General features: G+C 50.9%; 1 protein-coding gene across 2 annotated transcripts in view; it reads right to left on the reverse strand.

Moving 5' to 3' along the window:
• Positions 1-326: 326 nt before the first annotated feature.
• TBC1D7 (TBC1 domain family member 7) overlaps positions 327-25,259 on the reverse strand; it is a 36,000-nt gene continuing 11,067 nt past the window's right edge. Inside the window, exons 5-8 of one of the 2 annotated variants that reach the window (XM_040432506.1) lie at positions 19,876-20,013; positions 4,432-4,577; positions 3,103-3,232; positions 327-535 (exon numbers count right to left, since the gene is read on the reverse strand). In XM_040432506.1, coding sequence (XP_040288440.1) covers positions 449-535; positions 3,103-3,232; positions 4,432-4,577; positions 19,876-20,013 — 501 coding nt within the window. In that variant the 3' untranslated portion in view covers positions 327-448. The remainder of the gene's footprint in view (positions 536-3,102; positions 3,233-4,431; positions 4,578-19,875; positions 20,014-25,259) is intronic. The other variant, XM_040432505.1, reaches the window with a different exon arrangement.

Genomic DNA, 25,259 nt, shown 5'->3' on the forward strand with positions numbered 1-25,259 from the left:
GCTCCTGCACTCAGAAGAAATCCAGGCCGGTATCACACGGTCCGTGTTTCACGGACTCACAGACATGTGCATGAGGCTTAACTACAAACATTGCAGATCATTTCCTCTGTGAACCAGCTGCAAAATTCTCACGAAGATCTCATGCACAGACTGCAAAGGGCGAAACCCACGTCATGTGCATGCTGCGGATTTTGATTTGAAAAGGGATATTTTAGAAAGGTGTGGATGAGGTTTTGAAAACTCTATCCACGGGTACTGAAAATTGCGTCAGATTTGTGGCGCAGAATCCGCACCACAATTCCGTGGCAGTTCCACCACATCAATGAATCAATGAATCATAAGATACAGTCAAAAGTTCATGTATTGAAAATATCTACAAACATAAATGTACAGGTAAATAAATAGAAAGACAGACAAAACCAGTTCCATTTACGGAAGCCGTGCATCATCACAATGAATGGGCGGGTATTCCGCAGTGCTTATGCCACAAATCTATTGCTTTGTTAACTATAGGGTCTGTGTTGTCCTCAGGAATCTAAAAGAAAACACAATGGTACAGTGTGAAACTTTTATGTTACACTTCATGTATATCTTAAAAAGACACTAAAAGGGCTTTTCTCACCACAGTGGGTGTCCCACCACTCAGACCTCCACATTTTAATTGAACATTACACCTGGGTGCACTTGTACTACCATGCGCTGGTAGTTTTGGTTTCACAACTGGTGTGCAGAAGGTTGCTGACCCCGGCACTAGATCCTGGTGGCCAGAAAGGTGGAAGAAAAGCATGTACACAGCTATCCATGATAGGGTTACGGGAACAGCCGCACATGCTATTCTCCATGTGAATTTATGTCACCTTTTAAAGGGGTTTTCCGAGATTTTGATACTTATGACCTATCCTCCGGACTTCAATGGGGTTGAGCGCGATACCAAGCACAGCCGCCATACAATGTACAGTGCTGTGCTTGTAAGCTCGAGAAGGCTGTGGCATTTACAGGAGTGTCGGTGCCTTCTCAAACAGCTTATCGGCGGGGGTACCGGGTGTCACCAATCAGATACTGATGACCTATTCTGAGGATAGGTCATCAGTATCAAAATCTCAGAAAACTCCATTAAATAGCATTTAAATAGCCCATGGATACCGAATCCTTTTATGCGCTGTATTAAAGGAGACCGGTCAGCTCATTTTATCACCCTGAACCGCTCCCGTGCCTGTAGACCTGACAGTCTTTCTAAATATGCCTGTCTTTTTCAAGCGCAGCAAAAATAGTTAGCTAAAAGCTAATGAACTGCAAAGCGTCAAAAGGTGTTCATGCTGTAAACCTTTCAGTCTTGATGGACATCCTCCCCCTGACACTGTAGTAATCACCAGATTCCTCCAAAAATCGCACATACACTGTTGCCTTGTAATCGCCGAGCATGCACAGTGCAGCCTTAACACTGATTCTTGGTACTCAAGATACCCCCGGGATTTACATGAGGGCTGAGCTACACAACAACCAGACAGTCACAAAAACAACCTATGTGAAATACTTATCAACACTGGCAATAAACAAACTTACTAGTGGATGACAGGATCCGAATGCTGAGTGTTATGGAAGAAGGAGAGGATCCAGAAATGGAAAGTACGGTAGGTGTAAGACATACAGGCAAATAGAGGATGAATAGCAGTGAACAGAAGGTGAGCAATGCTGAACTGACCCAATCTGAACTCATGAGCCTGGACAACAGCACAGCAACAAACAACTCAGTGGAACTACAGATTCCAGAACATACAGAAAACACACCAGACTAGAAAAAGATACAATTGTACAACTACAGTACAAAATATCTGGAAGTGAATGCACCTAGCAAACGCTATACCTGACAACCAAAATGGAGTATGGCCTGAATATATAAACTATACCTCCCATCACCTAGCTCTGTTCTCCTGATGAACGTACGGTAACATTTTATGTTCTCTTCAGCAGCAAACACGATGCAGTAATGTCATTGTGCTTGCCGGGCTGAGCAAGATAGCCCACAGGCAGGAGGATGATCCCCAGCCGATGCACTCTAGTCCTCAGCTCAGTAGGTGCAATGATGTCACTGCATCACATCTGCTGCTGGGGAGAGCACTAGCTGGTGAATCAGGAGGTTGATGGCTCCCTGCTTCACCGTTACATTCAACTGTATCTGTGTCCTAAGGACGCAGATACAGTTGAAATCAGGACATGCCTCAGCCCTCCAGGACCGAGAGACAGCCACGAGATCCAGGACAACTGGGAGGCATGTGAATGGCTCCACAGTCAGCAACTCCACCCTAATAAACCAAGTCAATCTAAGATAATCAAACCCAGATTCAGGTGCAAGGCAGTTGCACAGCAACAGCCCAAGCAAAGTTAATAACTAGAAACAGACCCCTACCTATTCGTGTAACACTAAAAAGTCCTCACAGGTCGTTAGCAAACACTGTTTTAAAAACTGATTTAAGGGTACTTTCACACTAGCGTTTTTGTTTTCCGGTATTGAGTTACGTCCTAGGGGCTCAATACCGGAAAAAAACTGATCAGTTTTATCCTAATGCATTCTGAATGGAGAGCAATCCGTTCAGGATGCATCAGTTCAGTCCCTTTTACGCTTTTTGGACGGAGAAAATACCGCAGCATGCTGCAGTTTTATCTCCGGCCAAAAATACTGAACACATGCCGGATCCGGCATGAATTTACATTGAAGTGTATTTGTGCCGGATGCAGCATTAAGTGTTCGTTTTTCCGGATGACACCAGAGAGACGGATCCGTTATTGCAATGCATTTGTCAGACAGATCCGTATCCATCTGACAAATGCCATCAGTTTACGTCCGGATTGCCGGATCCGTCAGGCAGTTCCAGCAACGGAACTGCCTGCCGGAAACCTCTGCCGCAAGTGTGAAAGTACCCTTATCATATCTGCTACGTATGGGGCCTGTTTGGAAAGACTGTCAGGACACCTGTTACGACATGGAGTACATGACCAGATAAGACGTCACATATTTGCATACAGGACAGGAAGAGGTTCAGGTCTCAGTCTACAGAACAAGCCAGCATCCAACCAAATTATAACCCACTAATGGTACATTACCTTTTCCAGAAACGCATTAATACTCTCAGTATTATTAAGGGCCATCACTTTCATCTTGAATGTCAGCAGGATCTCTATAGCAAGAAATAGAAGAATCTTGCAGGATCCACTCACCAGTTTGTCCCATACCCTGCAGATAAACCACAACATCCAAAAATGACTTGTGCTGTGCAAGACTGTAGAGACAGATCCCCCCACAGTACCGATGTGGATTGAGAAGCTAGATATGATATGCGGGCTTGAGGAGTTGGCTAGCTGGGAACAAAGAACACATCCTTTGGTCTAGCAACCAGTCTACATAAAAAGATACCAAGGTCCTGATGTGGCCCGGTCCCAAGATGTCTATGTGAAGGGTTCTTGTGCAGTCTAAGGCTCCATTCACACGTCCGTGGTGTGTTGCGGACCCGCAAAACACACCCGCCCGGCACCCCTATAGAAATGCCTATTCTTGTCTGCAAGCTGCAGACAAGAATAGGACATGTTCTATCTTTTGCGTAGCTGCGGACTTGTCCGCATCCATTCCGTCCCCATAGAAAATGAATGGGTCCGCACCCGTTGCTCAAAATTGCGGAACGGATGCGGACCCATTTGCGGACGTGTGAATGGAGCCTAAAGTGTTTGGTTCACACATGGCCATTCCTTGGCTGGAAGGACTTTAGTGTACCATAGATGGCTTATAAATGGAATGGGTTTACTACCCAACCAAGCTTTGATGTGTACTTGCCTTTGTGCCCTTCGCTGCTACTACTCTTATTATTTTTAATTTTTACTCTTCTATTTGATTATTTAACCATTTATTTACTTATTCAGCCATTTTACGTTATTGTACTTTATTTGAATATCCCTCTCTTCATCAGTCCTTAATTGCATACGTGATGCTTCTCATGTATGTCAGTATGCTGCATGATTCATGCATTGTAATGTACATGTGCAATCAAGTGTTCAATAAAAAGATTTATACACAAGACTGAAGAGACAGATATATGAAAAGGAAATGAGATAACGACAACGGCATGCCTACAGGCTGCTAAATAACTGCCAATCACTTTCCTCCCAGAAAGATGAGGCATACTGCCATGGTTGCCACAATATCAGCAATGGTGTAAAGCCTGATGAAGGGAACTGTTTGGTGCTGAAACGCGTTACCTTCAATAAAGTTTTCAAAATTACAGTATAGTCTGGGGGAGCAAAAAAAATAAAGTATCCACCAAGCATGAGGTGTACAGAGCCATGACAGTAAGTATATATTCATACACACAACTCCAGTGGCTGACAACTGATCCTGTCATGAGTGACCATATTTTTCTAGCAATGCACCTATAATGATACCTTTGTAAGCTGGATGGCGGTAAGCAACCAGCATAGCATCTCCTAAACCACAAGTTATATGGGAGTTTGTCCAGAGCGCTGCATGTCTTGAGGTGTGTCACAAGGCTGCTATCTTCTATATGCAGGTAATGCTCAAATCCCTTCTGCTGTAAACGAGAAAAGTGAAAAAGAATGCATTTAAAAAAAAACACGTGCAGCCTGCCGTCCTTGTTGTCACACTGGAGTCACGCGACCATTTCAGTTTGCAAATTGGCTTCGGGTCACATGTGTTTTAGGAGCTGCACCACCAATAGAAAAAGACATATCACCGACACGTGACACATGATTTACACACGTTTTTTTGTGACAAAATTCAATAATTACTGGTGATGTTACAATGCAGACTTACAATGCAGACAAACCATCTTTGAAAGTCACAATAACTCAGAACTTAGGATATGTTCACATCTGCGTTAGAGGCTCTGTCACAGAATTCGTTAAAAATAGCAGAGGAAAAAGTCTTGCATGCAGGAATTTTTTCTCAGCTAAAAAATGTATTCTCCCGAACAGGAACCAAACGAATCCCATTATAATCAATAGGGTCTGTTTGGTTCAGTTTGCTTCAGTGATGTGCCGAATTCAACACTTCCGTTATTTTGGTTGTTCTGCTCCTATAATGGAGCAGAAGAACGGAAATAATGAATGCTGATGTGAAAGAGGCCTTACACTGAACTCTGGATACGTCACCTGTGATTTGTGATCTGCAACCAGGTTTGGGTTGTTTGTAGAGATCGACCGATTATCGGATGTACCGATATTATCGGCTGATATTAAGGATTTTGCACATTATCGGTATCGGCATGAAACCTTGCTGATATGCCAATAATGCGTATAAAGCGAATACTAGTATGCATCGGGTGCTGGGAGCAGGGAAGAAGCGCAGCAAGCGCTTCCGATACTCACTCTCCCGCGCACTATGACGTGACGCTGCACGCTGTCAGTGCAGCGCGGGATGGAGAAGACAGGGGAGCGAGACGCCGGACCCGGAGATGAAGAGGAGCCGTGGCGCAGGAGAGGTAAGGAGTTTTTTTTATTTTATTCATCTGAGGTCTGATAGGGGTTAAATAAAGTCTGATCTAAAGTCTGATAGGGGTTTATAAAGGTTTGATCTGAGGTCTGATAGGGGTTAATAATGTCAGTGAGAAGGGGGGATGGTGTGGAAATTTGCATTTGGCACTAGTATATTATAAATGTAAATTATAAATTGACTACCAACTAAGGGCTTTATTAATTTATAATTTGCCGTACATTTATAATATACTAGTGCCAAATGCAAATTTCCACCACCTCAGTGACTACCAACTAATATAATATACAGTCCTGATCAAAAGTTTAAGACCACTTGATAAAAATGGCAAAAAAACGAGATTTTTGTATAACTTACCAGTAAAATCTCTTTCTCGCTCTTTCCTTGGGGGACACAGAAGACCTTGGGTATAGCTCATCTCCATAGGAGGCGTGACACTAAGTGAAGACTGTTAAGCCCCTCCTCCACAGCTATACCCTCAGCCTGGAGAGAGAGACTGCCAGTTGCGTGTCCAAGTAGTGAGAAAAGGCAAAGTCCAAAAGTGGAACCAACAAGCCAACTACCCAACGGGTAAAACAAACTCGGAAACCGTGTAAAGAAAAAACAAGAATGGGTGGGTGCTGTGTCCCCCAAGGAAAGAGCGAGAAAGAGATTTTACTGGTAAGTTATACAAAAATCTCGTTTTCTCGCCCAGTTTCCTTGGGGGACACAGAAGACCTTGGGACGTTCAATAGCAGTCCAAGAGGGGAGGGACCACAGCACCAAGGCGAAGCACCCGAAGGCATCAAGAAACCACCGCCTGCAGACCAGGCGGCCCAAGGCAGCATACGCCGAAGCCCGAGTATGCACCCTGTGGAACTCGGTAAGGTGTGCAAGGAAGAAGTGACCGCCTTGCACAAATAAATGGCCGAAACCTAATGCCTCCGCCCCAGGAGGCACCGACCGCTCTGGTGAAATGAACGGTGACACCGAAAGCAGAACCCTGCCATTGGTGCGATAACCACAGCAAAAGCCACTCTGAGAAAGCAGAGGAAGCCACCCTGGAGGCCACCAACCTTTTGCACTGACCTCCTGGAAACACAAGAGACCGAACGCCGACCAGAGTCGGAGATCTCCAAGTAAACAACTGCAAGGCCCAACAACCTCCAAACGGTAAAGCGTCCGTTCCCGGGGATGGGAGGAAAAGGACGAAAGCCTCGTTGATAAGAAGGCAGATACCACCTTCAGAAGGAAGGAAGGGACAGAACGGAGAACAGCCCTGTCCTGGAAAAGGACAGAAGGCACAGACACGAAGGGCCGCCAATCAGGCACCCGTCAGACATGATGGCAACAGAAACACAACTGTACAGGACAGAAGGAGTAGGGAGAACTTCTGCAACGGCTCCAAGGGAAAGATTGGAGCGCCGAGAGCTCAGTATGTAGTTCCCAGGGCGGAACCAGGAAAACGGTAAAGAGGAACCAAAGAGCCACACTGTGGAAGAAGGTCATGACAAGGCCCAGGAGGGCCAGGAAACGCTGGAAGGGGAAGGACAGCGCAGACACTTGACACTTCAAGTAACAGAGTCCCAGTCCCAGGGTCAGACCGGACTAGAGAAAGACAAAAACAAGGGAGAGAAAGGCAGAGTGGGGGAATGCCCCGCTTCCCACAAAACCCCAGGTAAGAACCCTAAGTCCGACAACCAAACCCGGACGAAGCACAGTCGGGAGCGAACACTAGCGTGCTCGCAGGAATCACCCAGCAAGCGGGAGAAAACCCAATGTGATCAGGCGCAGACCAGTAACACGGCCGAAGGATCGGAAAAACACGGTCCTGTCGGCCCCCGAACAACATAGTCCCGTATCCAACCGGAGTGGGGGGGCAGAAGGACAGACGGAAGAAACCGGAAGGGTCTGCCCAGCATCCGACAGATGCCCAGACAAGACAGGCCAAGTCCAAGTCGATGTAGCCACCAAAGAAAGGAGTTCTACAGTCCCGGTGTGGGAGATCCAAGGACAATCTTGACCGAAGGGTAGTCCTCCCAAGTTACCGAGAAAGTAAGTCCCGCAGGACCATATGCCCAGAATGGAAAGGCAATCTGCACCCAGTGGGAGGACAAAACGCGGTAGGCCCGGCAAACAGCTAGTACTGCCAGCGAGAACGAGGGAGATGGTACGAGACCGCAAGTAACACCGGAACCATCCAATTGAACAACCATGCTCACCCCAGAGGGGGGGGGGGGGCAACGACGGAACAGCCTCTGAGGCCTGGCCGGGGCAGAAGCCATATTGGAGCGACAAACCCAGAGCAGAAGCCAAAAAACCGAGCCGGCGAGGAAAAGCAGAGCCGAATCCCCGCTACTCTGTGAGACGACCTGCACACCGCCTCGCAGCAGGCGAATACCCTGAAGAAACCAAAAGTGGAGGTCCCCAGGACCTGGATAATCAAGCACCCAAGAAGAGTTGGGTGACCTACCCGAGAGGAGCAGTCTGAACCTGGTAGCAACAGACTGAAGCGCAAAGGGCGCCAATAGGAAGGACCCATACCACACTGCATCCGAGAGGAGGAAATGGTAGTAGGCGAGGGAACCGTAGTCCCGCCAGAGCCAACGTAGAAGTCGAGCGGCACTGCAGACAACACTCTCGACCCCGACCGGTTGCGTGGGGAAACAATGTCACGGGATGACGAATGGGTACGCATCAAGGAACCCCGAACACTCCCCAGGTGGAAAGGCCAACGAACAAGGTGGGTGCCAACACAACGGGACCACACCAGAAAAAAGGGTACCACTCAGCTCAGTGCAATAGCGAGCCAGCAGAGCTCGTCTACGTATATACAAGATATACAGCTGTGAATACATTGAGCATTCATTGTTGCGTGTTGGACAACAACACCTTGGGCTCATAAGTGGACAGAATGATCTCCTCAGAGAAGAGTGCAAAGCTTGCGACAAGCAACCTCACCCCAAGAGAAAAAAAGTATGTCGCAGGAAGAAGGGAGGCATACGTACTAGCAACCCTGCAGGCAGCGAGAAGGCCAACCCACCCACGGGAGGAGAAGGCATACACGGCCCAAACAACGCACAGAGCGCACAGCCACAGCGTCCCACAGTATCCACGGAAATGTAAAGTGCAACCTGAAAAGGAGTTATGCACAAGACCAGTACCAGCATGCGATGGAACGCAAGCAGTCCGCCCGGAAAAAGGGGGGAAGGTACCTGGCAAAATCTGCAGATGGCAAGAGTGCAAAGGCCCGCACCAAAAGGACCTGGTGAAAAGGGGGGCATGCACTGGATTATCCTAGCATTAAATGATTGTGCAATAATCTACCCAACACCGAATTTTGTGAGAGTGCAACTACTCCGCCCATGAAAGGGGAACGTCCAGTACAGCATACACAAGGACAGCCGTGAATCTCGAGAGCATACAAATTTCCGCCCATGGAATGAGAAGTGGTCTGCACAAGGCCAGCACCATTTCCAAAGGGAGTGCAAGCAGCGCACCCCTGTTAGAGCCATGCTCACGGCCCACAACGTATTCGGTGAAAGTGCAGTGATCCTCCCAGAAGGGGGGGGGGGGGTGCACATGGCCAGCATCGCATCCCAGGAGAGCGCGAGCATCCCGCCATGGATGGGGGTCATGCACCTGGCCGGCAACGTGCTGGCACAATAACACCCAGTCAGTGAAAGTGCATGGATGTCGCCTGAGGAGAGGAGGCATGGCCATGCCGGCAGCAATCCAGCGAGAGTGCGGAACACCGCCCACGGAAGGGGGCCATGCATATAGCCGGCAGCGGATCCGGTGAGAGTGCAAGCACCCAACCATGGAAGAGGGTCAGGCACGTGGCCAGCAACCTACCGCGAGAGAACAACCCCAGCCAGTAAGAGTGTATGTATGCCGCCTGAGAGAAGGAGGCATGCTCAAGGCCGGCAGCAAAACCAATGAGAGTGCAGCATTCCGCTTATGAAAGGGAGTCATGCACATGGCCGGCAGTGAATCCAGTAAGAGTGCAGTGTTCCGCTTATGGAAGGGGGACGTGCACATGGCCAGCACCGCATCTGGCGAGAGTGCGGAGTTCCTCTTATAGAAGGGTTTCATACACATGGCCGACAGCGAACAAGCGAGAGTGCAGCGTACCGCCTAAGAAGGGGGTTACACACATGGCCGGCAGGGAATCCAGTGAGAGTGCCGCGTTCCCCTAAGGAGGGGGGTCGTGCACATGGCCAGCACTGTATCCGGTGAGAGTGCAATTATTCCGCCCCAGAAGGGGGTCATGCACCTGTCCAGCATTAAATCCAGTGAGTGCAGCGTTCCCCTAAGGAAGGGGGGTGTCGTGCCATGGTCAGCACCGATCCGGTGAATGTAGTATTCCACCTATAGAAGGGAGTTATGCACATGGCCAGCCTGCGGCCAGAGAGCGCAGAATTCCACTTAGGAAGGGGTTCATGCCCATGGCCAGCACCATAACTGGAGAGGTGACGTCCTGCCATAGAACGGGCGGAAGAGGGGCGCCTACACTTGGCCAGCGCCGTATCCCGGGAGATGGCAAGGGTCCGCCTAAAAAGGAGACATGCAGCTGGCCAGCACTGCAGCCGGGGAGCGCGACATGCTGCCTACGGAAGGGGGGCATAGCGTGCGGCCAGCACTACTGTATCATGCTGCAGCATCCTGCGCAGCCATTCCCGCCATGGAAGCCCTTTTTTTTTTTTTTTTTTTTTTAAAAACACAACCACTCTTGAGACAAGAAAGGGGCCACCATACAGGGGCACAGCCTCGTACAGGCTTATTAGGAAGCCCACCAGAACAGAGGGGGTCCTCTAGATGGGAGCCGGCCCTTGGAGATTGGGTCCCGGTACCCAACAGGTTAACAAAGATCCGGCCTGGGGGGCGGCGCTGCGATCCCCTGGGGGGCGGGGGACCTGCGGGCGGGAGAATTCGCGCCGCGAGACGTTCCCGCCCCCTCCAACCGAGGCCGGAATTTTGCGGCCTAGTAGGTCACGAAGCCGGGGCCTAGATTTTTGCGGCGCCCGGCCGGCCAGGAGGCAACGACGGTCAGCCGGGACCTGGAGGGAGCCGGCTGACGCATGTACCAACGGCCGCGGGTGCCCACCCCGCGGGCCGGCAGAGACAGAGGACCGGATTGCGGTCGAGCAGGCCAAAGCCTGGGTCAAAGTTTGCGGCACCCGGCCGACCGGAAGCATCAGCAGTCGGCTGGGGCCTGTTGGAGCATCGCGTTCCACATGCAGGCCGCGAGGTCCTTGCGTCCGGCAGCGTCTGGAGCGGCCCCTTGGCCCTAGCACACCGGTAAGGAGGGAGACCCTGAAGTCCAGCACTGCACCCCCTGCCCTAATGGACAGGCACCCGTAGAGGAGAGACAGGGGCAGCTAGCGCGGGCCCCCTGTACTGAATCTGCGACCGGTAAGGGGGAGGGTCGGCATAACCCCTGTGTCAGGGGCAGCTAGGAGCGGGTCTCTGGAGAGAATTCCTCCACAGCAATGCCATGCTCACCCCTGTGCAATCCCCTATGGAGGGGCATTGTATTGTCGCCCCGCGGTCACCAGTATGGTGGTGGTGTGGGGCTATATAATTATTGGGCAACAGCTAGATATGAGCGACAGCCCTGGAGCCAGAAACATGGCTGTTCACCTACGGCACCCCAGGGGCCAGCGTAGGTCCAGCCGGGACCAGCATGGGGGTCCAGCACGCAGGAGGCCAGGGAGGGGAACGTAGGGCTGGAGAAGCCTCTCTCTTACCACAGCCGTCTTCACCCTCGGTCCGTTCCAGCAGGGTCGCCCCTTCAGCTACTGGCACCGTAGTGGCAGGACGCTGGAAGAGGGACTTGGCGTGCGGGCGACCCTTGCGCTGGCGGGATGTAGGGGAGCTGGGCTGCCCTGATCCACCTTGCCTTCTGTGGGGGAGGCAGCAGTGCGGGTGACCGGCACTGGCGCAGCTCAACCCCGGGAGAACAGAGAGGTCTAGTGCGTCTCTGTTATCCCTGATGATCTGGAACAAAAAGAAAAGAAAAAAGTAAAAATCTAAAATTTAAACAAGGAGAAAACAGCCCTGCAGAGCAGGGAGTGTCTTGCCTCCTTGGACACTAAGCAAAAACTGGCAGTCTCTCTCTCCAGGCTGAGGGTATAGCTGTGGAGGAGGGGCTTAACAGTCTTCACTTAGTGTCACGCCTCCTATAGAGATGAGCTATACCCAAGGTCTTCTGTGTCCCCCAAGGAAACTGGGCGAGAAATCATATTTAGCATGGCTGGATCTTAACAAGGTTCCAAGTAGAGCTTCAACATTCAACAAGAAAAAATGGGAGTGAGACAATACATTTTTTGAGCATTTAATTTAATGAAAACAACAAATAAACTGAAACAGGCTGTTTTTCAGCTGATCAAAAGTTTAGGACCACATGCCTTTAAAAGGCCAAATCTGTGCAAAGATGTGGATTCATTGTAATTTTCTGTCAGGTAGTCACACGTTGTGATGGCAAAGGCAAAAAACTCTCCCTTTTTGAACGTGGTCGGATGTTGAACTGCATAAGCAGGGTCTCTCACAGCGCGCCATCGCTGCTGAAGTGGGACGCAGTAAGACAGTCATTTGGAATTTCTTAAATGATCCTGAGGGTTATGGAACAAAAAAGTCAAGTGGAAGACCCAAAAAAAAATTCATCAGCACTGAGCCGGAGGATCCAATTGGCTGTTAGTCAAGACACTGGACGATACTCGACCCAAATTAAGGCCTTAACTGGTGCTGACTGCAGCCCCATAACCATCAGACGGCATCTGAGACTGAAGGGCTTCAAAAACAAAAAACATCTTTAAAGACCTCGTCTCCTTGAACGCCACAGAACTGCTCGTTTGGACTTTGCAAGAGAGCACCAAACATGGGACATTCAAAGGTGGAAAAAAACTTTATTCTCTGATGAGAATTTTTTTTAACCTTGATGGTCCTGATGGTTTCCAATGTTACTGGCATGACAAGCAGATCCCACCTGAGATGTTTTCTACGTGCCATAATGGAGGGGGCGCCATAATGGTCTGGGGTGCTTTTTCCTTCAGTGGAACAATGGAGCTTCAGGAAGTGCAGGGGCGTCAAACGGCCGCTGGCTATGTCCAGATGTTGCAGAGAGCATTCCTCGTGATTGCCCGCAGGACAAGGGACTTCTTCCAGGAGAATAACATCACTCTTTTGGCCCATCCTGCGTGTTCCCCTGATCTAAATCCAATTGAGAACCTTTGGGGATGGATGGCAAGGGAAGTTTACAAAAATGGACAACAGTTCCAGACAGTAGATGGCCTTTGTGCGGCCGTCTTCACCACTTGGAGAAACGTTCCCACTCACCTCTTGGAAACGCTTGCATCAAGCATGCTGAAACGAATTTTTGAAGTGATAAACAATAACGGTGGAGCTACTCATTACTGAGTTCATGTTTGGAAGTTGGATTTCTGTTTTGGGGGGGGTTTAGGTTTTTTTTGGAGGTGTGGTCCTAAACTTTTGATCCGCTGAAAAACAGCCTGTTTCAGTTTATTCGTTGTTTTCATTAAATTGAATGCTCAAATTTTTTTTTGTCTCACTCCCATTTCTTCTTGTTGCATGTTGAAGCTCTACTTGGAACCTTGTTAAGATCCAGCCATGCTAAATATGATTTTTTGCCATTTTTCAAGTGGTCTTAAACTTTTGATCAGGACTGTATATTATGAGATATAAATTATCGGCTATCGGCCTGAAAGTTCACCGATTATCGGTATTGGCTCTAAAAAATCAATATTGGTCGATCCCTAGTTGTTAGTGAGTGTCACATCACATGTAGTAATGCAGCCACATTCACAATAAGTGCTTGTGATCTCGTTGCCACATGACCAGTCAGTGTGTAGACTTACCCTTAGGCTACATTCACAAGACCGTATCAGTTTTGCGGTTCGCAAAATGCGGATAATGGCTGTGTGCATCATGCAATTTCCATGTGCTCCATTGTCAAAATGCCTATTCTTGTCTGCAAAACGGACAAGAATAGGACACGTTCTCTAATTTGTGGCACTGAGGCGAACAGCCCACAGATTATATCTATGCGCTGTGCACATTTTTTGTGGCTCATAGTAATGAATGGGTCCATGCGCGATTCATAAAAAAAAGTGGAATGGACACAGACCAAAAAATTGGATTTTTTGTACTCACCGTAAAATCCTTTTCTCGTAGTAGGCATTGGGGGACACAGCACCATGGTATATGCCCAGCTGCCACTAGGAGGCTGACACTAGAAACAAAAAAAGTGTTGGCTCCGCCCAGGTGGGCTATACCCCTCTGCAAGAGCCGAGATACACCAGTCGGTATAAAAGCAGTAGGAACGCCACACCTGAATAAACAGAAACTGAACGCCAACAAGTCTTCAACTGGGGAGACCCAACGACCACAAATCGCCGGGACCACAAACGAGAAGAAAACAAAACAATGGGCGGGACCTGTGTCCCCCAATGCCTACTACGAGAAAAGGATTTTACGGTGAGTACAAAAAATCCAATTTTCTCGTGCATGGCATTGGGGGACACAGCACCATGGGACGTCCCAAAGCAGTCCCTGAGGGAGGGAAGAAGAACGCCATGTCGCCAGTCTAAAGCACAGCTGCTTGCAGAACCTTGCGCCCCAGGCTAGCGTCAGCGGAAGCCAGGGAATGAATATGGTAAAACTTAGAAAAAGTGTGAACTGACGACCAGGTGGCGGCCCGGCAGACCTGGGAAGCAGAAGCCTGATGACGCACCGCCCAGGAAGCCCCAACTGCCCTAGTAGAATGAGCGGTCAACCTGGAAGGGGGAGCACGGCCCTTTGCGATATAGGCCTCCTTGACAGCCGACCGAACCCAGCGAGAGATGGTGGCCTTGGAGGCAGGCAAACCCTTACGAGGACCCGCCGGGACCACGAAAAGGGAATCCGAACGACGGAAAGGTTCCGTGAGACGAAGGTACAGGCGGAGAGCCCGAACAACGTCAAGGCGATGGAGGGATCTCTCCCTAGGGTGAGAAGGATTAGAGCAGAAGGAGGGAAGGACGATCTCTTCATTGATATGAAAAGAGGAAACCACCTTTGGAAGGAAAGAGGGAACGGGCCGCAACACCACCTTGTCCTGATGAAAAACCAGGAAAGGTGAACGGCAAGAAAGCGCCGCCAGTTCGGAAACCCGGCGGATGGAGGTGACCGCCACTAAGAAGGCCACCTTGAACGAGAGAAACGACAGAGAAACCTCTGCCAGAGGCTCGAAGGGAGAAGACTGAAGGGCGTCAAGGACGAGATTCAGGTCCCACGGCTCCACAGGAAAACGAAAGGGAGGGGCTCGGCGAGCGACACCCTGGAGAAAAGTCCTAACCTGAGCCTGTGAAGCCACGGAACGCTGGAAAAGGACTGAGAGAGCCGAAATCTGTCCTCTGAGAGAGGCCAGGCGAAGACCCTTTTCAAAACCGGCCTGAAGGAAGGCCAGAACATTAGGTACAGAGAATCGGAGAGGGCGGAAACGCCCAGACTCGCACCAGGCAAAATACGCTCTCCAGGTCCGGTAGTAAATACGGGCTGACTGGGGTTTGCGAGTGTGAAGCATCGTCTGAATGACAGAATCCGAGAGGCCACGGGACTTCAAGACCGCGGTCTCAACGGCCACGCCGTCAAACGAAGTTGAGGTAAATTCGGGTGGGACAGAGGGCCCTGTGAAAGGAGATCGTGGCGCAGGGGAAGCCGCCACGTAACGTCGGCGAGCAGAAACACCAGATCTGCGTACCACGCCCTGCGGGGCCAATCCGGAGCCACCAGGATTGCCGGAACTCAGGCTGCCTTGAGACGCTTGAGCACTCGGGGCAGGAGAGGAATAGGGGGAAACAGGTACGGGAGGCTGAACTGAGACCAAGGCAGAACTAGGGCGTCTACCGCGAAAGCCTGGGGGTCCCTGGACCGCACGACATAGCGCGGGACCTTGTGGTTGAGACGTGACACGAAAAGATCCACGTCCGGAGTTCCCCATCGGTGACACAGTTGGAGGAACACCTCTGGGTGTAGAGACCATTCGCCCGGGTCGACTAGCTGACGACTGAGGAAGTCTGCCGCCCAATTGTCGACCCCGGGAATGTGCACTGCGGAGAGGACGGGAACGTGGCTCTCCGCCCAGCACAGGATGTGGGAGGCCTCCTGCAAGGCCATCACGCTCCTGGTGCCCCCCTGGTGGTTCAGATAAGCCACGGCGGTGGAATTGTCCGTTTGAACCCGGACAGGGAGACCGCGAAGACGTGGGGTCCAGTGAGACAGTGCCAGGAAAATCGCCCTGAGCTCGAGCACATTTATCTGCAGGGAGGACTCCTGAGCAGACCAAAGACCCTGGACTGAGAGAGAGTCGAGGACCGCTCCCCAACCCGAGAGGCTGGCGTCCGTCGTGACCACCTGCCAACTGGGGGGAAGGAAGGAACGGCCCAGGGACACCGTCCGAGGAAGCAGCCACCAGGCAAGGTCCTGGCGAAGCTGAAGAGGGAGACGAACCAGGCGATCGAGGCCAGCTTGGGACTTGTCCCACCTGGATAGGAGGAACAACTGAAGGTCCCGGGAGTGGAATTGGGAATAGGGAATGGCCTCGAAGGAAGCCACCATCCTCCCCAGGACGTGCATACACGTCCTGATAGTTAGAGAAGACGGGCCGCGGAGAAGTGTCACCCCCGCCTGAAGGGAGGCGATCTTCTCTGGGGGGAGAAACACCCGCCCGAGGCGAGTGTCGAAAATCATGCCCAGGAAGGGCATCCTCTGGCATGGGACGAGGGAGGACTTGGAGTGGTTGACAAGCCACCCGAACTGAGCAAGAGCTGATAGGGTGATGTGCAGGCTGGACAGGTTGTCCTCCAATGACGGGGCCCGAATCAGAAGGTCGTCCAGGTAAGGTATCAAGGCGACCCCCCTGGCACGAAGAAGGGCCATAAGAGGCGCTAACACCTTGGTGAAAACCCTCAGAGCAGAGGCCAGGCCGAAGGGCAGGGCCACGAATTGGAAATGAAGAGAACCTACCGCGAAGCGAAGGAACCTTTGGTGGGAGGGGGCAATGGGGACGTGGAGATAGGCGTCCTGAATGTCGATGGACGACAGGAACTCGTCGGACTCCAAGGAGGCGATCACCGACCGGAGGGATTCCATACGAAAATGACGGACCCGGACAAAGCGGTTTAAGGCCTTTAGGTCCAGGATAGGACGGAGTGAACCGTCCTTCTTGGGGACCGTAAACAGATTCGAATAGAACCCCCGGAAGCGTTCCGACTCTGGAACCGGAACGATGACCCCTAGAGAGTGAAGGGAACGAATGGCCTGAAAAAAAAATTCTGCCCTGAAGGGGGACCTGGGAGGCGACGTCATGAAGAACCGACCTGGCGGAAGATCGGAGAATTCGATCCTGTATCCGGAGGAAACTACCTCCAGAACCCAAGCGTCTTCCACACTTGCTTGCCAGACGTTCTGAAAGGCGAGCAGACGCCCTCCCACCTTGACAGAGTCATGCAGAAGGGGGCTTAGTGGACTGGGGGCGAGCAGGCTTGGGCTTGGCATGCCAGGAGGGCTTGGCCTTAAAGGAAGGCCCAGGGGCCTTCTTGTCAGATCGGGCAGGGGGGGCCCGAAAGGACCGAAAGGACTGCGCCCGAGAGGACGAACCAGGGAAGCGACGGCGGCGAGGCTGATTCTGGGGAAGAAGAGAGCTCTTACCACCAGTGGCCTCCGAGATGAGTTCTTCCAGACGCTTTCCAAAGAGCTTCCCACCGAGAAAGGGAAGGGAAATTAGAGCCTTCTTGGAGGCGGAATCTGCCGCCCAAGAACGAAGCCAGATGGTGTGGCGGATGGCCACAGAGTTAGCGGCCGCACGGCCCGAGCGGCAGGCCGATTCCATAGAGGCATCGCAAAGAAATTTGGACGCCTGGTAAATTTGAGAGGCAAGCACCGCCAGTTCCCCCTGGTCCGAGTCTGGGGGAAGAGCGCGGACAAGTTGTTTTGCCCAGATAGCGCAGGCCTTAGCCACCCAGGAGGCGGCAAACGCAAGGCGGAGCGCGGCGCCCGCCGCAACGAAAACGGACTTGGCTAAGGAGTCGACCCGTTTGTCAGCGGGGTCCGACAAGGAAGCCGCGTCAGCCAGGGGAAGGGTAGTAGCCTTAGCCAGGCGAGCAACCTGAGGATCTACCTGAGGAGGAACCGTCCAGGTATTTACAGATTCCTCAGAAAAAGGATAGGGGACGTCAGAAGCCTTAGTAAGATGAAGGCGCCGATCAGGATGACGCCACTCCTTAGCCAGAAGCGCGTCCAGATCCTCGTGATTCGGGAAGACCACAGTGGAGCGCCTAGACCGGCGGAAGGACACCGACTCCAGGGAGGAGGAAGAAGGAACGTCCTGCACATGGAGCGCATCACGGACGGCCTTGATGAGGTCCTGAACGGCCGCAGACATCGCCGAACACCGCTCTGATTCCGAATCAGAAGCGGAGGAGTCCCCAGGAACGGCGGAAGCGGCTGAAGAAGAAATTTCGCCCTACTTAGACCTAACCGGGGAGTGATCCGGGGTAGCTGAGGAAGAATGGGACCCGGCCGAGGCAGCGCGAGGCCGCTTGCTGGACCTCGTACCAGAGCGGGAACGGACATCCCCGGCGGGGGGGTCCCTGCCCGAGGCGGCCGCAATCTGAGCGGGCAGACGGTCCAAGGACTGCGCTAGGGATTGGGAGAGGCTGGCAAGGTTACCTATGGCCTGGGATAGGGTGGCAGCCCATTCTGGAAGGACCGACAAAGAGGGGGCCGCAGGGGCGGGCTGGGTGGGCCTGGAGGGAAGGCACTGCACGCAGAGAGAGGAAGACTGACCGCATGGAAACTTCCTATTACACACTGAACAGGCGTAATGAGTGGAAATGGCGGCAGGGGGAGAGGGGGCCCGACCAGAAGAAGACATGAGGGCGATGGAGGAGCCTGCAAAGCAAAAAAGGAGTCAGCCAGAGGCCGCCTACCAGACCCAAGGTGCTGTGTCCCACAGAAACACGTCCTGAGAGCCGAGACGCAGGAGAAGCCGCAGAAGCGATAGCTGCAGGCAGGACAGGAGCCGGTAGTGGAGGAAGACACACCCCCCCCCAGCAGCCCGCGCTGGCGCTGGATTGGAAGGAAAAAACGCGCCTCCCAGGGCGCCACCCACAGAGGGGAGGGAGAAGCGAAAAGCCCGGGAAGGCAGAAGGCGGAGACGGAGCTCCGCCCCACGTGACCTGCGGCCTAGGCTGGGGAAAAAAGCCGGGGCCTCGAGTAGAAAAACGCCGTCGGAGACGGACGCCCGCGATCGCGGTAACGCCCGGAGGCAGCAGCAGAAGCGGGGACGCAGTGAAGGCTAGGCAGGAGCAGGAGGAAACCCGTAAGTACGGGAAGGAGCCGACAGAAAGAATCGGCCGTCTTAAAGGGCCAGGCCCTAGAAAAAAAGGGGAGCCCCAAAAGAAAAAAATTTTCCACGAAAAAAGGATGCCCAGCAAGCATGCAGTGCCCCCTGCTAACTAAAAGGGGGACCAGAACAAGAGGGACACAGGGGGGGTCACCTGAACATGGGGGGGGGGGGGGGGGTGAGTACAGGATACTGCCATACTCACCTTCCGACGTTTTCAGGCGCAGCAATGACCACCCCCTCGGCGGACTCAACACGGGAGCCGTGGGTCCGCCGGAATTCCACTGCGGAAGCAGATAAGTGGGGACTGGGTGGTTGCCGGGTACCTGAGTACGTGCCCGCAGGGGGGCAACTAAAGTGGATCACGATGGAGCCACCCCTGCATCAGGAAGAAACCTGTAGAAAAAAAGAGAAAAAATAAAAAATAAAATTAGCAGGATGACCTGCAAAACAGGTCATGTCTGCCTCCTACGGACACTAGAACTAGACTGGTGTATCTCGGCTCTTGCAGAGGGGTATAGCCCACCTGGGCAGCTGGGCATATACCATGGTGCTGTGTCCCCCAATGCCATGCACGAGAAAACACACTAGTGTGAATGAGGCCTTAAAAGGGCTTTCCAGGACCCCTAGTTTTTTTTTTAACAAATATGCTCATGTAGTTTCTTACCTCATGTACATCTTTCCCATGCTTTTTTGTTTTGTTTGGACTCTCCTGACCTGTTTTCACCATGTAAACCAATCACCCTGGTTTCTTTCCATCCTGTACGAAGCACTCCCTATTGCTGTATCCACCCAAACCCATGATGCACTTCTTTTTCTGCCACAACTGTAGCACTGCCCCTAACGCCCAGCTAGTTACATAGACAGACTACAGATGCTTAGTTACTAAAAAAAAAAAATTGCATTTTTTTTACTAGAAGCATATTAGGAAGTAACTACATTCGCCAAGGTTATTCCCCAAAATGTAACAAAAAACATGCGCGCACGTTCATACCAGCTGCTGCTGTAAATCTTTAAACTTGGTGTCTAAGTGATGCACAAAGTTCTTGGTAAGCCAATAACAATCCACGTCATCATCAACCATCTCCTCCATTGTGTCGGCTACGGCCAAGAATAACTCATCCTGCGATTCCTGGGGGGAAAAACATTAGATTAATATAATGCCACTCTGCCTATGCCCGGGTTCAGTTCTTACTGTTGTCCTGGTATTCTATTCATGAACTGAGAAGATTAAGATGAAAATTAGACTGTATGTAACAAAGTGAAGGATACACTCGCTGGTATTTGTAATACTCCTCCGACCAAATACATGAACAGGGGATTTAGGAGTGTATGGGTAAAATATAACTTATTATTAGCCAAAATGTAAACGCGCCACATGAATATTACCAGCACATTACAGTAATTAAAAAGCGTAAGGGTAGGACAGTCTTCCCGTGTTTCAGGCAATCTCGTTGTGGTTGCCGTTGGTTACCATCTACAAACAGCTTTCCTTGGCAAAAAGGATCATCGCCTCGAAAAAGGTTGTCCTATGATGAAACCTTGCCCTATTAATCCCTATTATCCTCCTGTTTATCGCCCCCCAGAACCTTCAGTGGAGATCAAGGCACGGTAAATTGTTACATCACCATGTGTCAGTAACATCCTATACTGCATATAGGGCACAGAGTACAGTTCCTCCTCTCTCACACCCGCTTTTGACGCTTACCTTCCATAGCCTAATACTAAACAGAGTAGATAAAAAAAAAAAAAAAAAACACTGCGGCACGGATCTAGCGGCAGCCATCTTGTCATGGCCAATACAGCAGGATTTGTCAAAAATTGCATCCCTGCTTTGAATGCAAAGTCTGAATTTTCCCAAAAAGAGAAAAAAAGCCAGTAATTACTCACCGGTAATTCTGTTTCCTCATGGTCACGACAGCACCACCAGAGAGATGGACTCCTCCACCAGGGACAGGAAACCTAGAGCACAAAAGGAAGCACTTCCTTCCCCTTCATCACTGAATTACAGAGAACTAGGAAGCCTTCCAGTTAGTTAACATCGTAAAAAATGCATACAACTTAAACAACCAAGAATCGGCTAACAAATTATTATTTTTTTTTTACCACACCATACGTGAACACCACTTGTGCACAAACAAAATAAAAGGGTGGGAAGTCCCGTGGTGCTGTCGTGACCATGAGGAAACAGAATTACCGGTGAGTAATTACCGGCTTTCCCCCTGTCACGACAGCACCACCAGAGAGAATACCAGAGAAGAAATTTAGGGTGGGACCACCGCCTGAAGCACTTTACGGCCAAAAGTTAAGGAAGAAAAGGAACCCACGTCCAGTCTATAGTGACGGAAAAAAGTGTGTGGAGACGACCAGGTAGCCGCCCTGCAAATCTGGTCGATGGAGGCCCCTCTCCTTTCCGCCCAGGAAGCTACCACCGCCCGAGTGGAATGGGCCTTCAGATTATCCGGAGGAGACAAACCTGCAGAGACATAATGCCGTAGAAATGCCCTGCCTGATCCATCTAGAGATGGTGTCTCCTCTTACTTTGTCCCCTTTATTTGGCCATGCCACCTGAATAAAGAGTCTATCAGACTTCCTGAAGTTCTTAGTCCTGTCTATGTATTCCAGAACACATCTACGTAGATCCAACATATGAAAACGCCTTTCTCCTTCGGAAGAGGGATTAGCACAGAAGGAGGGCAGTACCACCTCCTGGGACATATGAAAAGCGGAGACCACCTTAAGCAGAAATGCTGGACCCAGCTTAAAGATTATTCTGTCTTCTAGGATCTGAGTATAGGGCTCTCTGACAGATAAGGCTGCTAACTCCCCTAACCCTACGAGCCGATGTTACTGCGACCAAGAGGGCGGTCTTCTGAACTAGCAGTCTGAGAGGAACATCAGTTAAGGGCTCAAAGGGACCTACACATAAGAACTGAAGAACCACTGAAAGGTCCCAAGATGGCGATCTTATCGGTACGGATAACTGCAATCTCTTGACTGACTTAAGGAATCTGATGAACCAGGGATAATCCGCAATCTTCTGGCCAAACAAAGATCCCAAGGCCGAAACCTGAACTTTGAGAGTGACTAATCTCAACCCCTTTTCCAGACCTTTCTGCAGAAAATCCAAAATATCCGCCAAGCTGGGTTTTCCTGGGTCAAAGGAAACAAGGTCAATCATGGACAGAAATTTGCTCCAGATTCTGACATAAATCTTATGCGTAACGTCTTTCCTGCTGGCTTGTAACATGGAGATGACGGCATCCGACAATCCCTTAGCTTTTAAGGTTAACCTTTCAAAAGCCAAGCCGTCAAATGGAGATTGAGCACCTCCGGATGACATACTGGGCCCTCCGGAAGGACCCAGGGATCCCCCAGCGACATGGCTCTTAGACAGGAGAACCAAGCCCTCCAAGGCCAAAAGGGAGCCACCAGGATGACCCTTGCCCTTTCTTCCTTTATCTTTTTGATGACTTTGGGGACCAGCGCCAGCGGGGGAAAAGCGTACGCTAGGTCCCAATCCCATTTTTGAGATAAAGCGTCCACTGCCAGAGGTCTGTCCGGCGGAGATAGGGAGTAAAATCTGCTGACTTGCCCATTTACTCTCGTGGCAAAGAGATCTATCTGTGGCTTGCCCCATAAGGCCGAGATCTTCCGGAACACCTCTGGATTTAACTTCCACTCTCCTTGACGAATCCGGTGCCTGCTGAGATAGTCTGCTCTCAGGTGCAGGTCTCCTCTTAAGTGAACCGCTGATATTGAATTTAGTTGGGATTCTGCCAGGGAGAGAAACTTTTCCTTGGACTCTGCCACCAGCAGGAAGTCGTCCAAGTACGGGATGAAGATGCCACCCCCCTCTCTGATGTGGGCCGCCATCTCGGCAATGATCTTTGTGAAGACCCTTGGAGCGACGGCAATTCCGAACGGTAGGGCACAGAACTGTAGGTGCAACAGATGGGAGTTTACATGAACTGCCAACCTTAGGTACTTCTGAAAGTCCTTGTGGATGGGCACATGGAGGTAGGCGTCCCTTAGGTCTAGAGATGCCATATAACAGTCCCTTGTTAGCAGATTTATCGTTGACTTCAGGGTCTCCATCTTGAAACGATGGTAAGTGAGAAACTGATTCAGAGGCTTCAGATTTATGAGGACTCTGAAGGTTCCGTTCGGCTTTTTTATAAGGAAGAGAGTTGAAAAGAAACTCTGACCTACTTCCTCTGTTGGCACCGGAACCAGAACCCCTTTTTCCATCAGGGATAAGACTTCCAAACTGGAGAGAAGACAGACTCGAGGGACCCGGTGGACATTTTGTGACTATGTAACGGGTAGGTGGCAGGCTGCAGAACTTGGAGACGAAGAACATCCCTTATGGTCTCTAGGACCCACGAGCTCCTTGAAATTAACTGCCACTCTGCCAATAAGTTTATTAGCCTGCCACCTACCCGCAAGACCCTGTCATTGGGGGCTGGCCTTTTTAGAGGAGGAAGAGGAGGGTTGGTTAAACATAAAGCCACTACCTTTACGGGAACCCCTCCATCTAAAGCCTGACTGGCCTCTACCTCTATCCTGGCCCCCTCCCCTTCGCACAAAAGGACCGGTATTGCCTAGACCAGTGTTTCCCAACCAGTGTGCCTCCAGCTGTTGCAAAACTACAACTCCCAGCATGCCCGCACAGCCAAAGGCTGTCCGGGCATGATGGGAGTTGTAGTTTTGCAACAGCTGGAGGCACACTGGTTGGGAAACACTGGCCTAGACGACTGAGGAAGAGGGAACCCTTTCTTCTTATCTCCCGCCTTTTCTAATAAATCTGTGAGGACCGAACCATAAAGCAACTTGCCCTCACATGGTATGGCACACAATTTATTTTTGGAGCTGAGATCCCCCGACCAGTTCTTTACCCATAGAGCCCACCTAGCCGAATTAGTCAAGGCCCCAGCCCTAGCGGACAGCCTCAGGGTATCCGAAGAAGAGTCCGCCAAGAAGGCGGCTGCTTGCCTAATAGCGGGAAGAGAGGCAAGCAGTTGCTCCTTAGGAACTTCATTTTGGATATCTGCAGAGAGCTGGTCAATCCATAATATCATGGACCTAGCCACTGAGGTACCTGCTATGCTTGGTTTAAGAGCTGCCCCCATGGACTCCCAGGCTGTCTTAAGGAACTCCTCCGCCTTTTTATCCATGGGCTCCCTAAGCGACCCCAAATCTTCGGATGATCCCAGGAACTGGTCTCTGCGTCTTTAAAGGGGTATTTCCTCTTTATGGCCCTAGGAATAAACTATTTCTTATCCGGGTTCTCCCATTCCTGTTTAATAAGTTGGGACACAGTCTGGTGAATAGGGAAAACTTTCCTTTTCCTTTACTTCAAGACCCTCAAACATGATGTCCTGGATAGATTTCTGCTCTCTAGCCTCCTCCAGACCCATAGCTGATCTCACTGCCTTGACCAACTGCTCCGTATCTTCACAATGAAACAACGGTCTGCCTGACAAATCATCTTCAGACCTTTCCAACTCTTCTCCTGCATAAACGTAAGAGAAATAGCTGGAGAAATATCATATACACAAAAACATACATCAAAGTAAAGGTCGGACAAGCCGTAGACTATACCCGAGTCCAAATGGGCCATAATTAAACCCTCTTCCTCAACATCAGATAGCACTGGTACAGAAGGGGCAACTGCCGGCTGAGGTGTAGGTGAGGTAAGCGCTGGCAAAACTCCTCTTAGGGAGGCTTCTATCTGGTTCTTGACCATGTCCTGCATCTGCAGTAGTAATGACGGTGTTTCTTGCGCAATAACCTTATTAGTGCAGCTGACACAATTAGGTTTATTATAGTCAGCCGCAAGACTGACTTTGCATATGGCACATTCCTTATTCTTAACCTTTTTAGATTTCCTGGGACCCTCATCCTAAAAAACAGTAACCATACCAATTGTCAGGGAAAAAATTATTCACAAACCAAAATGCATACACTCACCACCTCGCCCCACGGTACCGTAAATGGGACCTTGGAAGAAGATTCTGAACGAGCCCTCCTGGAGCCCGTATCCTCACTGGAGACACTCATCTTCTGGGCAAACACCCCCTCCTGGAAGCTGAATCACCGACGCTGGCTGTTCAGTTCACTTTAATGGAGGCAGAACTGCAGCCAAAGGAACTCCTTTTAAATCTGCCGCTCTGAGCCAGGAGAGTCGGCGTCTGACGTCATCAGTGAGCGCCGCATCATCCCTCCTCCTCCCCGGCCCCATGTGATTTTTTTTAGTCCCGCCTCCAACATGGCCGCAGCCATCGGCGCTCCCAGCGCAACCACGCCGGAGCACCGGACCCGTCCTTCACACCACCAGCCTTAGCTGAAGCAGTAAGTTTCCAACAAAAACTGCGG

Source organism: Bufo bufo, chromosome 5 (assembly GCF_905171765.1).
Source record: "Bufo bufo chromosome 5, aBufBuf1.1, whole genome shotgun sequence".
Lineage (NCBI taxonomy): Eukaryota > Metazoa > Chordata > Amphibia > Anura > Bufonidae > Bufo > Bufo bufo.